This window comes from Alosa alosa, chromosome 18 (genome assembly GCF_017589495.1).
Source record: "Alosa alosa isolate M-15738 ecotype Scorff River chromosome 18, AALO_Geno_1.1, whole genome shotgun sequence".
In the NCBI taxonomy this organism is placed as follows: Eukaryota; Metazoa; Chordata; class Actinopteri; order Clupeiformes; family Clupeidae; genus Alosa; species Alosa alosa.
In genome coordinates, this window is record NC_063206.1 from 16,169,004 (window position 1) to 16,183,927 (window position 14,924).

The following is a 14,924-nucleotide window of genomic DNA, read 5'->3' on the forward strand; positions in this document are numbered from 1 at the left end:
AAAATAGATGGGAGGAAGTAAATAGAGCCTGTCCTGTGTGTGTGTGTCTATGTATGTATCTATGTGTGTATAAGGCCTATATATATTTTTATTGATTGCTGACAGACACCAGAGAAAGGGTTATTTTTATTACACTACTCAGTGGTTGTGGAAACACATGGTGATTACGCTAGTACTTGAGAGGAAAAATAGCACTGCAATTTATTCACTTAGGTAATATTTTATTTGTTCATTTAATTTTTCAAAACTATTTTTCATAATAAATTTTTACTTTGAGGTCAATAAAGAATTGCCACAATTGAACATAAAATACTGTAAAAAAGAATAGCACGGGTATAAATAAAAAAATAAACAAACAAAGAATTCAGAATTGTGGTTAATCTTAACTTTAGTTTTCTTGATCCCTCCAAATCCTCTTTTCCTTGGGCTCTTCCTGTGTGCAGTTCTTAGCGAGGCTCAACAGATGGGAGAGTTAGGGCAAAAAACAAACACGGAATGACAGACATGATCACCTCTTCTCTCCTGCGTCCACATTATAGCGAGCGGATAGGAAACCATTCAAGACCACTTTGAAAACACATACAGTGACAGGGCTAGGGCTATCTCTCACATGGCTACCAGTCTCACACAGGATTTATTTCAGGGGGCAGGATGTGGGACTAGGCAGTGATTCCACCTGTAACCGTAAAACACAGAGTTTTGAATGGGAACTTATGTCATCTTTGCATTTCCTTGGTCAGGTGTGATTTACAGATTGGGATTATCTATATATTTTTGTATGTTTGTATAAAAAAAATGTAGCAGGAGTATTCAGGGCAGAGAAAGTAACAATGCAACTCAAAATGTCATCTGCGGATGTCTTCATAAAATTGTCTATACCTAGCAACACTTAATAACATTTAGTTATTTTTTTTTATTCTTTTCATAGTTTTATTAGTAAAAAATGGTTGAGGAGGAGCAGATATATTTTGCATCATCTATACAACAGGCTATAAAACACCACTTTGTCACAGTCCAGAAAGCACATATAGATGTGGTTGTACTGTATATAAACATATGTAGTAAGATACTTTTGCGTGCATGGAGTGTTCCCAAATGATCACTTTCAGACACCCAAAGATTCGGCGTAAAATCACGAGCCATAGGTTTCACAGCTGGAAAGGCTAAGGTCTCCATGCTCATCTGTGCCTTGCTCTCAGTACTTGACAAGTGTGCAGTCTCAGTCATTCTTCACCAATGGCCGCCGTTCCCTTCATTGCACCTTTGATAGGTCTATCAGCGGGCCAAACAACAGTTTGTGTTGGCGAGCGCTGCCGCTATGAAAAGGGCAAATACTTTGGCTGATTTTCCTTGAACCATACGGTAGGTAGCGTCTTAGTCTGCCCTCCTCTTTTGTGATCCTTGAAGTTCTCAACCTTGGCAAATAGTTTGTGGTTGTATTCGTCATCATGTCTTTCAGTGTTCCTTTCTCCTTTCAGTTTTTTTCTCTATCTCTCTTTTTCTCATTAGGAAAAAAATATCCCAGCAACACAAACACAGGCAACGGAAATGAAAACACTGACAGTAAGTGAGACTGTACTCCTCCTCTCTTGCCTTTTATAAACAAGAGCAAGAGATTTCATTTTTCCAGGCTGTGGAATACTTCATATTGATATGGGTTTGGTTTGGTAATTTGCTCGTCAGTCAAGAGTAAGTCCATGGTGTTATTTTAGCTGTCTTGTATTGATATTTGTCCACTCCCAGCAGAAGATTGTCTTTCTCTTGAGAAACTGTCTGTTCACTTCTGCACTTTTATGGGGACAGTCCAGAAGGCTTGACAAGAATATCAAATAAAACTGTGTTTTATTCCATTTTGCACTTTATGGTGTAACACCATGTCTGATAAAATGAGGACTAAATGTTATATTTTTTTTCATCATCAGTGTTTATGTTTCGATCCATTTTTGCTCTGTTTTTCATAATTATGATACACATGTTGGGCCTTTGTGGGGCTCGCCTTGAGAAAAGTCTGGAAAAAAGGTCCCTGGCAAAGCCCCCTCCCTCCAGAGCTGGTGCGACCGCACGCGATCACACATAGTACTCCTTGTCTTTGTTCTTCTTCCCCTTCCCGGAGCTCTTGGTGCTGTTGACGGGCTTCTCTTTGACCACCGTGCCGTTGGACTGTGCCGAGTTGCTGATGTAGTTGCGGCTCTCGTCCACGCTGTACGAGCCCTCGTCCCGGTTGCGGTACTTGTACATGGCGTAGAGCAGGATGAGGATGCAGAGGGCCGCCGCCGCCACGATCCCCACCACCATCCCAGTGGTGCTGCTCGACTCGCGGAACACCTCCGGCGAATCCTCGTACACCTTCCCGCCGGCGCCCGTGGGGTTAGCTGTACGGAGGAAAGCGAGAGAAGAGGAAAGAAGAGGATGGACAGAGAGAAGTGGAAGGAAGAAAGAAAAACAGAAACAGGTTGTTACTGAGGAAGAAGGGCAGCTAAAGAGAAGGGCTCGTTGGCAACCCTGGTAGGCTGTTGACAAGAACGCCGCTGCAAAACAACACTCTCAGCACTAACCCACCCGGAGCCATTCAGCTAATTACTCTTCTGCCCTACTCTACCTCAGCAATACTTTTACATTTGTATATATTCTTTTTCCTGCTGTACATTTGGTTTATATCTGCTGTGCATTGCTCGAAAGAGATATTAATCTTCTTGCTCCCTCCAGAATGATAGATATGGAGGATGCTCTTCCTCCCCCAAAAGGCTATTATTGAGTTCCTGAGCCAGGATCATTTCCTGAGCCATTTAGGATAATACCTACAATGCTATTCCTCCTGGCATCATTTCTGTACTCTTTTACCTACCACTATCAGTGACTAGCACTGCTGCATCTTCTGTTTGAGCTGAGATAAAAAAAAATAAATAAAAAAAATAGATACTGGCCCTGTGCACTTCCGTTTGAAAACAGACAGCACAATGCTGGCACTGTGACGTGAGACACAGCAGCCCAAAGCACTGACGTGACTCACGGATGATTCAAAGACACACTGTACATGCAAAACATGTCAACTGTGATGCAAATTGCGAGCGGGGGAAAGCAGGGCAGCGTTCGGCAGGCACTGGTTCCTGCTCTCCCACAGATGAATGGGGCTGGCCTCTCCTTAATGAACTCTAAATGTTTGATAAAGGGGGATTAATGTTGGAGCGGTCTGTGCTTTGGGATCCATTTGCCAGGCTGAATGGGATGCTGATTACATATCTGTGAGCCCCCATTATGTACGAGAGTCATCCAAATTATAATCCGGTTCCCATCAAGTCTGATAGCTCTCTCTTCAATCCCCTCTCATCACTCGTTCCCCCCTTCCCCTCAGTCTCTCTCACTCTCTCATTCGGCCTCTCTCTTTCCACTAATGCCCTACTCATATAAAGCACTTTTTTATCTACTCATCAATTAGTCAATTTTCCCTTTCCACCCTGGGTTCTTCTTTTCCATAAACCAGGGCTGATTTTCAAGGAGACGAAGCCTTGTTCTCATGCTACCAGTGGACCTTCTCATGGGAAGAGTCCATGAGAGTGAAGTGCCATTTTGTATTCAGCTACTTTCCATGTATGGTGCAAAAAATGTGCCTACAAACTTAGATAATGTAATACTCTTCAATCTAATACTGATTCTTGTCTAAATCATATATTCACATTGATAAATACAAAAATAGATAGATGAAAAAGACTTTGACAACCTTACTGCACATTTATGACCCTTTTCTCTTTCTGTCTACAAAAGAAGACAGGTGACTAGGAGACGTTTTTCATCTGTTGTGTGTGTGGATGTGGGGGATGTAAGTGGGGGTATGCTAACCAAGGTTTGCAGACTCTCAAGGACAAGGGTATGTCTGCCATTGGGGGATAGAGTGTGACTGAGTGTTGGAACAGATTAGCTGTGGCTGCGGCAGGCCCTGTTATCCCAGTGGACAGGTGTGAAAAAAGCTCACTCCCTCTGCTCTCCTTCCAGGCAAGAGCCCCTGGCTGACATCACCAGACTCCACTGGCCGAGCGAGTCTCAACCAAACTGCCTCAAAATTCACTTTCAGGGTCAAAGCGCTCCAGGACAGAGAAAAGCTTGATTGTTTTTTTTATGCTTGTACAGAGTAAATAATGTTAGAATGCTAAAGTACACAGCCCCCTCTGTAGCTGGAATGGAGGACACGGAGAGGAAAGATTCCAGGGTTTTCGTGCCAGGCTTTCACGTGACCCTGACACCAGGTGCTTTGAAACGCCACCCCATCCCCCCACACCACTCCTCACTTCCTCTTCCCGTTCTTGTGGAAATCATGTGGCTCCTCCCAAGCCGCTCTCAAGCTGACTCCCACACCTGCTCCGAGCTGTAGATCCATTGATTGGCTTCCCACTGCGAGCGCCTCGGGAGATCATCCGCTGGATGCAACCATCGCCGGGGCTTTGCCGACTTCAGGTTCTCAGCGCCCTGGGGTTCCCAACCACAAACAAACTTCTCGCCATGAATATGCAAGCGAGTGCCGGACGCGTTGTGAATCTGCGCTTAATTGGTAGCGCGTGAGCCACTCGACGTGTGTGTGAGTGGGGATGGGGGGAAATGACTCATCACCAAAAAGAGGCCTTCCATTCCATACGTCTTTCCTTTGAGTGTAATTGATGTTGTGTGTCGGATTCCTCATTTGGATGCGAGCCAGCCATACATATAGGGACTGCTTAATGCATTTGAGAAAATTTCCCTGCACTGTGCTGTAACTGATAAGGTGTCTCTTGGACAGCGTGCCACATGCGGGTATGCACACACACACACGCACACACACGTACACGCACACACACACACCGGCGTGCGCGCACACACACACGCACATACACACACACATACACACACACACGTGCATGTGTGCAAATTAAAATGTTAAGGAGAAACGTGATGCAAAAAAGGGATTTAAATTAATTTCTCTGTAGAGAGAGAGAGCTGGAGACCCTGGAGCAGAGGCACTACTTAAAGGATTAAAGTGGCCATCTCAATGCGCTGACACAGATATGTCTTTGTCCTCTGTGATTAGGCTTCATTATGGCGCATTTACCAGTGCCTATGGTGTCCATCACCACCCCGCTAGCCAAGAGGGAGTGTGAATCTGTGGGTGCATGCGTGTGTGTGTGTGTGTGTGTGTGTGTGTGTGTGTGTGTGTGTGTGTGTGTGTGTGTGGGTGTGTGCTGCGGGAGGGGGGGGGGTATCCCTACCAGCTTGTTTTGGCTGCAGACCAGCCCTCGTTCAGCCTCGTTCATGGCTATGGGGGAAGGATGACCCCAAGGTAAGGAGGGAGCCAAGGGAAACTTGTGGTGACTCAATGAATCTGAAAAAGTGACGTAACTGATGACAATAATGGCCAATGATTAACTGTGGCTTAACTGTGGCTGTGTCTCCCTAACAGACACCCCATCTTCGTCTCCTCCATCTTCCCTTCCTCCTTCCTGTCCTCCTCCTACCCCTGTGCCAACTTTCTGAGGACTCCTGAACTGCATCGCTCATTAACTTTTCTCCTCCAGCCATCCTGCTCTCCTCCAGGTCTCTCTGCTCCCCCGCTCTCCGTTCTCTCAGCCTCGCCCTATCAACCCCTTCCGTCAATCTCCACAGGCCTCCCCTCTTTTTTTATAGTTCCTTCCTTTATGCCTCAGGAAGGCGAAGAGGCCTGACACCATCCCCTATACACACACCCGGATCACAGACTGGCGCAATCCCCTATATGCATGTGTAACAGTCTGGTGTAGTCCCCTATACACTCGAGTGGCATCAGACACGATTTGTTTAGTTACCATGGCTACCGCAAGACAAGAAACATCCTCTCTAGAATAGTGATGACTGTCATCTGCAATGTTGTCCCTGCTGTGGGTGTGAGGTTCCAGTCGAGGCCCTGGCTTTCCCCCTCCTCATCATCAACATCTCACTAGCACTCTATCACCCCATGGTCATATAGCAGAGGAGATGGGGGAGGTGGGGGGTGGAATAAGGCCTGGGACAGTGTTTAAAAGTAATGGCAGCTCTTATGAGTTTCTCGGCGTGCCCAAGGGTAAAATTAGGGCGGAGAAAGCGACCTCCAGTGTAAGTGGCCTCTCCCGCGGCGGCTCTGCAGGGGTTTGGGCTCGCTGGGAAAGAGAGAGGGAGATAAACTCAAGAGGGGTGGAGGAGGATGAGATGAGGGTGGTGGGGTGGTGGTGGTGGGGGGTTCTTGGGGGCTGCTGGGATGGAGTGGTGCAAAACCACTGCAAAACCGACCCCTCCCATCCCTTCATCGTCAGGTCTGGGTCTGTGGCTTCCTGATCATCATAAAAGCCCTGCTGTTTTATTCATGGGCTTTCTGGTTAAAGTTTCAGTCATTTAGTCACAACTCATTTCCTTTTGTGAGCGGTCGGGTTCTGGCTGGTGTTTCAGCAGGGGAAAGGGATATCAGAACGGGTAAAATGAGACAGAACCTTCCTGCAACCAATCATGTGCATGATGTATACTTGACCGAGAGGAGCATGGGCTGTGGTGGTGTGGTAAGTGTGTGTGTGTGTGTGTGTGTGTGTGTGTGTGTGTGTGTGTGTGTGTGTGTGTGGGTGTGTGCTGCGGGAGGGGGGGGGGGGGTATCCCTACCAGCTTGTTTTGGCTGCAGACCAGCCCTCGTTCAGCCTCGTTCATGGCTATGGGGGAAGGATGACCCCAAGGTAAGGGAGGGAGCCAAGGGAAACACGCGGGTGACTCAATGAATCTGAAAAAGTGACGTAACTGATGACAATAATGGCCAATGATTAACTGTGGCTTAACTGTGGCTGTGTCTCCCTAACAGACACCCCATCTTCGTCTCCTCCATCTTCCCTTCCTCCTTCCTGTCCTCCTCCTACCCCTGTGCCAACTTTCTGAGGACTCCTGAACTGCATCGGCCATTAACTTTTTTCTCCTCCAGCCATCCTGCTCTCCTCCAGGTCTCTCTGCTCCCCGCTCTCCGTTCTCTCAGCCTCGCCCTATCAACCCCTTCCGTCAATCTCCACAGGCCTCCCCTCTTTTTTTATAGTTCCTTCCTTTATGCCTCAGGAAGGAAAGAGGCCTGACACCATCCCCTATACACACACCCGGATCACAGACTGGCGCAATCCCCTATATGCATGTGTAACAGTCTGGTGTAGTCCCCTATACACTCGAGTGGCATCAGACACGATTTGTTTAGTTACCATGGCTACCGCAAGACAAGAAACATCCTCTCTAGAATAGTGATGACTGTCATCTGCAATGTTGTCCCTGCTGTGGGTGTGAGGTTCCAGTCGAGGCCCTGGCTTTCCCCCTCCTCATCATCAACATCTCACTAGCACTCTATCACCCCATGGTCATATAGCAGAGGAGAGATGGGGGAGGTGGGGGGTGGAATAAGGGCCTGGGACGAGTGTTTAAAGTAATGGCAGCTCTTATGAGTTCTACTCGAGCGTGCCCAAGGGTAAAATTAGACGGAGAGAAAACGACCTCCGAGTAAGTGGCGCCTCTCCACGCGACGGCTCTGCAGGGGTTTGGGCTCGCTGGGAAAGAGAGAGAGAGGGAGATAAACTCAAGAGGGGTGGAGGAGGATGAGATGAGGGTGGTGGTGGGGTGTTCTTGGGGGGCTGCTGGGATGGAGTGGTGCAAAACCACTGCAAAAACCGACCCCTCCCATCCCTTCATCGTCAGGTCTGGGTCTGTCGCTTCCTGATCATCATAAAAAGCCCTGCTGTTTTATTCATGGGCTTTCTGGTTAAAGTTTCAGTCATTTAGTCACAACTCATTTCCTTTTGTGAGCCGGTCGGTTCTGGCTGGTGTTTCAGCAGGGGGAAAGGGATATCAGAATACGGGTAAAATGAGACAGAACCTTCCTGCAACCAATCATGTGCATGATGTATACTTGACCGAGAGGGAGCATGGGCTGTGGTGGTGTGGTAAGTGTGTGTGTGTTTGTGTGTGTGTGTGTGAAGACGGGGGTTATAGGGACCCACAATGTGAGACCATCTCTGGTGGCTGAATAATAGCACAGATACAGTGAAGAAAAAATATTTGCACTCTTTAAATTTAGCATTTCATTCCAATCCCAGCTCCATCCCTTCTGCGTCTACCCTGACGCCTCACCTCACAGAGGGGATACGCTACGCTACCCCGAGTGCTGGGAGTCCTTGTCTAATTTGCTGCTGTTCTTAACCGGGGCCCTGACAAGGCTCTCCTGGGCCTCTCTCCCCACCCCCTCTCACCCCACCTCAGCCTCTCACCACCCCCCACACCCTCCTTATCCACGGGAGGGAACGGATCAGAGGAGCCCAGGTGTCAGTGGGGATTTAAATAAATGGTTGCCTTTTAGACACTATTTCTTCTCATTTGTCTTCATTGCACTGCTGCGTGTGAGAGTGTGTTTGTGTGTTGGGGGGTGGGATGGGGTGGTGGTGGTGGGGGGAGGGTATAGCTTCTTCGAGGTAATGGACCAAATACAGCTTATTATACTTTAATGAATAGACAATGTGCTGACTGACCCTTCTATATATGAATTGATGGATAAGTAATGTGTGTTTGTGTTTGTGTGTGTGTGTAGGTGTGTAGGTGTGTTTGTATGCGTGTGTGTGTGTGTGTGTGTGTGTGTGTACGCATGTGTGTTTGTAAGTGTGTGCGTGGGGGGTGATGGAAGGTGCTTCATTATCACGAACCCCATGCTTCATCATACACACATCGTGATATTGACTGCACAGCACCCTGAGAATGACAGCAATCAATGACTTTCATCTAAAAGGAACATAATTAACGGGCACCAGCCATAGCATAACACTTCGCAAGTTAGAGTGTGAACCTCTAGGTTGGATTTATACTGCAATTAATGACCTCCTGTGCTGTTTCTGGGTTTGGTGTCAGCTGAGCAGATTGAGGCACTAATCAATGATCTTTCTTAGGAGAAATGAAAGAAACCAAGATGTTCCAGATAAAGGAACTTGGGTAACGCCGGATTAACTTGGCAGAATTTCTAGTGCAGGAAGACCAGTTGATTTGTGTATACATGTGTCATTGAATAAATAGTTGTGTGTTGATTCAAACGTGTGTTAGTGTGCCTGTGTGTGTTTGTGTGGATGTGTTTATGTCTGTGTCTGTGCAGGCTGGATACAGATATACTGTGGCAGTACAAGACTTCATCCGGGACAGCTTAACTCCACACCAGGGGTAAGGGCTGTTGGAGTCTTGTGCAGCAAAAGGGAATGGGGTTTTAACTTAGCCAGCTCAGTGACACATTCTGTAATCTGAGTGGATTAGCGCCATGCTATTGCCACATATCCTGCTGTAATCGCCAGCTGCCAGCGTCCCCCGCCCGGGGCGGATCAGCCAGGAGACAGGCCACTGTGTGGGGGCAACAGAGCCTCCACCGCAGCCCCCTGGCTCGCCACACGGGGGTATTAAGGCTAGCCCTGCCTTAATTAGCCACGAGTCCTCCGGAGATGAGTCCATTCCTCCTGGACTGGTGCCTAGGCCCCTGCCCTGCCCTGCCCCGCCCGGGCTGGGACTGCTTAATGATGGACATGCTCTCAGGAGCTGCAGTGTGGTCACTTTATTAAAGCCTGCTGACAGTAAGCTGGACATGCTGCTGACAAAGCATTATGTATACATACACACACACACCCACACACTCATGCTCACACACATGTGCACACACACACACACACATACAGGCATGCACACACACACACACACACACACACACACACACACACACACACACACACACACACACACACACACACACACACACACACACACACACAAATGTGCTAAAGATATGAATATGTTAACATATGAAATTAGCATGCAGGAAATACATAAAGTGCTAAAGTGATAAATATGCTGATGCCGTAAGTATGATAACTTAATCAGTTGCATGTGAGTTCACTAGCTGGATGACGAAGGGAAGTTGAATGCAAAAAGTCCACATGGACTTAAGTTTCTTTTGAGTCGTTACTGACGAAGATGCTGCCAGATGGCCTGAAAATCCAGAAGACTTAGCAGCAAAGAGAGAGAGTGAGTGTGTGTGTGAGAGAGAGAGAGAGAGAGAGAGAGAGAGAGAGAGCACCTCAGTGAATAGTTAGCTAATTACCAGTTCGGTGCTGCAACGGAGACAGCGTCTTATACTTGACAGGGTTTCTGATTCCTCGCTAGATCTCGAAGCGAAGGACTAGGTTCCCAGTCACTTTCTCTCTCCCTCTCTCTTCCTCTCATTCCCACTCTTGCTCCATAGCACAGCCTCTGGGCCTCAGCTAGTGCTGACCTAACAGGAAAATGCCGGTCCAAGATAAAGACCTCATTACTTTTTTCTGCACACGCGCCGCCCTCACAAGGGTTATATGGGCCGATACACGCTTTTTATGGGAGCTTACGCAATTTATTGGCTCATAAAGAAGGGTTGCGCTAACTGCCTCGATTGGAGTGACGATTTCCCCTTTCTGTGCATGTACGCGTGTGCATATTTGCCTGTTTTACTTAGAGCTCTGTTTGACAGAGACGTTTTGTCCATTAACCTAATGAGAGCGTTCATTAGGAAAATCATCAATGTGACTTATTACAGTATTTGAGCAAGCGTTCACGCATTCATAATGCAGAGGCTGGTGCTGAAGTTCTTTTACCAAGTTACTGTACATGTCTTCTCTTTGAGTCTCTTTGATTCGAAGCATTTCAGGATCAAACAATCGTGAGAAATCACAGGGCTTCATAAGGAACCCAAACACCTTTCCCCAAAGCATACTGCTGTCCAGCCAGAGAACTTTTTTTCCCCCGTTGTGTCCTTTTGAAGATTAAAAAGCTTGTTTTCATTTTTATTCCAGTGGTTCCTTTTGAAGATTGAAAAAAAAGGCTTGTAATTCTAACAGCGACATGGTTTGTGGCTTTGCTCCATAGCTGGAGCGTTTGCCCTCCGTGGTCAGACGCACGAGTGCGGCCTTCGCTGAGTGCCGGCTCGGCTCAGTGTTTTATTACTCCATCCTTGACTTCGGCCCCCAGCCATAATGTGCATTTCACGGATCATGGACACCCCCACCCCCACTGCCCACCCCAACCCCTGTCTTCAATCCTGCCCGCACAGGCTGAGGGGGAATAGCTGAGAACACTGAGTGTTTACATTACATTTGTTTTGTTTTATGTGTCTGCAGAAAGCAATCGCACCACTCTGGCCAACCTGGGGGGGGGGGTAGGGGTTCCTGGCTAGATGGGTGGGTGGCCCCGCTAGAGGTGTTCTGAAGGACTGTCTGGCTGCCGCTGGTGCCAGGAGTGGCATCGCAAAGACAGCGGACTGCAACTACGACTGCGACTCCAACAATGCCCAGGCCTCACTCTGTGTTTCCCAGAGCACAATCTGTCACACTCCTCGCGGACTAATAAACAGACACATCGGGTTAGCATCAGAGTCAGCAAAAAGATGCTGCTGACATGTGGCCGAGATATAGAGAGGGGACAGAGAGAGAGAAAAGGAGAGAGAGAGGGAGGGAGAGAGATAAATAGAGGAATAGATAGTACGAGAGGGAGAGTTAAAATATAATTGCTGGGATAAATAAAGATGGTGTGGGGGTGCAGAGGGCTTCGGATAAGGCCTGACAGCAAAGCAGACATGAGCATGAAATCCTGTTTTCTCAGAGAACACATTTCATTAAAGCCGAGTTTGCCATGTGAGGCCTGTCGTGGGTAATCTCCAGGGAGCGAGGGATACAGAAAATGAACACAATTTGCAGAAATGCTGAAAAAACCCTGACTTCAGCCAATACATTACTTTCACAGTGGGGAAAAAGGACCGTGGTGGTAACGGTAATTGTGAATGGACAGGGGACACGGATGAAGCTTTGTGGCTGCTTAATGCAGGTCGTCCACTCCAAATGCGCGACGTGGTCTGCCTCTATCAGGAGAGGGCAAAGCCACTTCCTGACATCTGAGCCTCTCCCGGACGTGCATTTCCTGTGTTGTGTCTGAGTCTTTTCAGGGCGGTCGTAGCGTGCAGCCGACACCACACAGAATGCAACTTAGTCTGCAGTGGGCATCTGTACTGGGGTTCAAGCACAGAATGATTGAATAGCCTATTACCTGTGGGCAGTGACCTGTCATGCCACTAAGGTGTCACAATTCTTTCATTAATCTTAGAAACACTACAAAAAAATATTTTGTATAGTAATATATATCTCTCCTCTCATGCGGAGGGGAAGTTGGGACAGTGTGTGCTTGTCAGTGCCCACAGTCTAACTGGTGGAATTTGTCACTTGGCATTTGATTAATCACACACACTCATACAAAGGCTTTCTCTTCCTCCATTAAAAAAAAAAACAACCCCAAACACATTAGCACAAATGTCAGATACAGTGGCTGCTTTTGAGCCAGCAGCACAATAGGAGGATGGGTGGGGGAAGAAAAGGGAAAAGGTGTGGGAAAAATTGCAAATAATTAACCTTCACCTGCCTCGAAGCAATCAAAAAACTGCGGACAGCGAGGTATGATTTATGAAATGCCACGATGTGAGTATTCTCCCTGCTCTCCAGAGTATGCTTACTGTGCTAAGAGGCAAAGAGGAATGAGTTAAACTGGGCAACGGGATCACATGTAATTAAGGTCTGAACAAATGATGTTTACTTAATGTGTATCTATTTGTGATTATGGTTATGATTATTGCTATATATAAACGAGCTGTTCTAGTTTCTGCACGGGAAGGATACAGCAAGTCATGAATCAAGCATATCACACATATGAGCACACATCTTCTCTGTTACTGTAATTTCCTCTGCAAACAAATGTCTGTTAGGAGTGTAAACAAAAACAATAAACAATGCCTGCATATGCAAAAACAAACACAAGAGCTGCCTTTCCCCGGGAGAGCGACTATGTACAGTGCGAGTGGGCGATGGTGCAACAGGACGGGGACTCTATTTACTGTGTTCCCGTTGAGCTGAAGTGGCGCTGCTGACCCTAGTGCCTCTCAGCGCTGACCTCTCCTTGTCACCCACTCTGAGGACGGTCCCACGCGCGCTGGCACCTGGTCAAAAGCTGCCACTCCTGATAGCTCTGCTGCTCGTAGCCGTGGCGCTGACAGACAGTCTCAGGGGCGAGTTCAAGTGCAGTGGCAGCAGATGTTGCCTTTTGTGGTGCATCACAATGCCGGACGCTACGACACGGCCGGCTGTGTCTGTTCTGCCGAGCTCGCTCTGGTGCGGCGTATGGTGTGTCGCGAGAGGGAGGGGGGGAGATTTCTCAAGATCAGTAATATAAATAAGCTTTGACAATGATAGACAAAAGAGAATCTCTTTTCCACTAACAATTGCATTATGCTTCTAGGTTGCTTCCGTGCACGGTCTCACTCATGCCTTCTGGTTTGGTTTGGGGGCGGGGGGGCGGGGGGGGGGGGACTGTCTGACTCGCACAGCTGCCTGGCACAGCTCGGGCCAGATGTTTGTGGGGGATGCTGGGAGGGGCTGGGTTTAAAGGGGTCATCTTGACAGCCCATCCACCGTGTCATCTCAAATCCCAATCTCTATACTCCCATGGTGACAAAGGGTTAGAACTCTCTCTCTCTCTCTTTCTGTCTCTCTTACTCGAATTTGTGTGTGTCTATGTGTGTGTTTGTTGTGTGTGTCTTTGTGTGTGTCTATGTGTGGGGGGGTTGGGCAGATATTCGGATGCCAAAGCACTGTCCATCCACCCTGTGACTCCATCTCCCTACCCTCTGTGACAGTTGTGAGACAGGCCCAAACCCACAACACAGGTCTCCCACAGTGGGGGAGTGTCTGTGTCTGTGTGTGTGTGTGTGCGTGTGTGTGTGTGTGTGTGTGTGTGTGTGTGTGTGTGTGTGGGGTGATGAGGGTCGTAAGGCAGGCAGGTGATGGTGGTGGAGGCTGAGATTCAATTTACTGCAGTGTGATCTAATCTGGGCCTTGCTGGAAGATTAGCCCGACGCTGTGCAGAGCCTCGCCACGGGTCCGGCGGCAGGGGGGAAATAAAGCATGGCAATAAGTAAGCAGGACCGGATCGATATCGCTCGATCGCTGATAGCGCTGCCACGCCAGGAGTCTGCCATGATCTACGGCACGCTGCGCTGACCTTGAGGCTCGATGGACTCAGGAAGTGAGCAGAGTGAGCTGGGCTCTGCCATCAGAAGAGTGTTTTTGCACATGCCCTCATCAGGAGTCTCAGCCTGCCATGTCCCACGCATTCATACCCAGAGTCCATCATTCTGATCTGAAACCCTAATTTAATGTCTCTTCTCAACATCCTCTAGCTGGCTGTTCTGTGCATTCAAAAAACATCTGGAGTTTGGTGTTTGTACAGTCTTAGCTCTGTAAATACAGTAGAAGTTACAAACATAATAATAATAAAAAAAAACATAGTTCCAACATTTCGACAACATTTTGCCAGAATCCAGTGCCCACCCTTCAACTTAAGTCTACAACTTCTCTGACAGAGATAGAGAAATAGTCAGCAGCAGTGTCATGACTTTGGCCCACTTGTCGGTGCTGTTCAGAGGAGAGATTCTCTCCACGTTTTTTGTGGAAAAAAGGATCGCTTCAGCAGAATGTTTGGGGAGGGATTGGAAGCCTGCGGGTAACCTGAGCCACCTGCTCTGCACTCACAGTGCATCGGGCTGCCGGTGCGCCCAGTCCTTCACGCGTCGCTGAGCCATCGCACGCGCGGCGTCGCCCACTCCACTGAGCGTGACAGTGGCCCTGAATGTAGATATTAATCAGGATGTGGTGCTAGACAGCTGTCGCCATGGCAGCTCCCACAGACAGCGTCAAATCACACTGACTTTGGACTGAGCGTGCTCTCTCCTCCTCCCTCTCACGAAAGGAAGAGCGTTTCTTTTATTTGCCGGGGGTTTCCAGTGAATCTACAGCTTTGTCTATCGCTTGGTTGTTTATTTGGGCATGCTGGCGACC

General features: G+C 48.0%; 1 protein-coding gene across 34 annotated transcripts in view; it reads right to left on the reverse strand.

The window, feature by feature from the left end:
* Positions 1-204: 204 nt before the first annotated feature.
* LOC125312111 (neurexin-1a-like) overlaps positions 205-14,924 on the reverse strand; it is a 279,994-nt gene continuing 265,274 nt past the window's right edge. For all 34 annotated transcript variants that reach the window (XM_048270695.1, XM_048270694.1, XM_048270660.1 and 31 more), the window contains one exon: positions 205-2,372. In XM_048270695.1, coding sequence (XP_048126652.1) covers positions 2,068-2,372 — 305 coding nt within the window. In that variant the 3' untranslated portion in view covers positions 205-2,067. The remainder of the gene's footprint in view (positions 2,373-14,924) is intronic.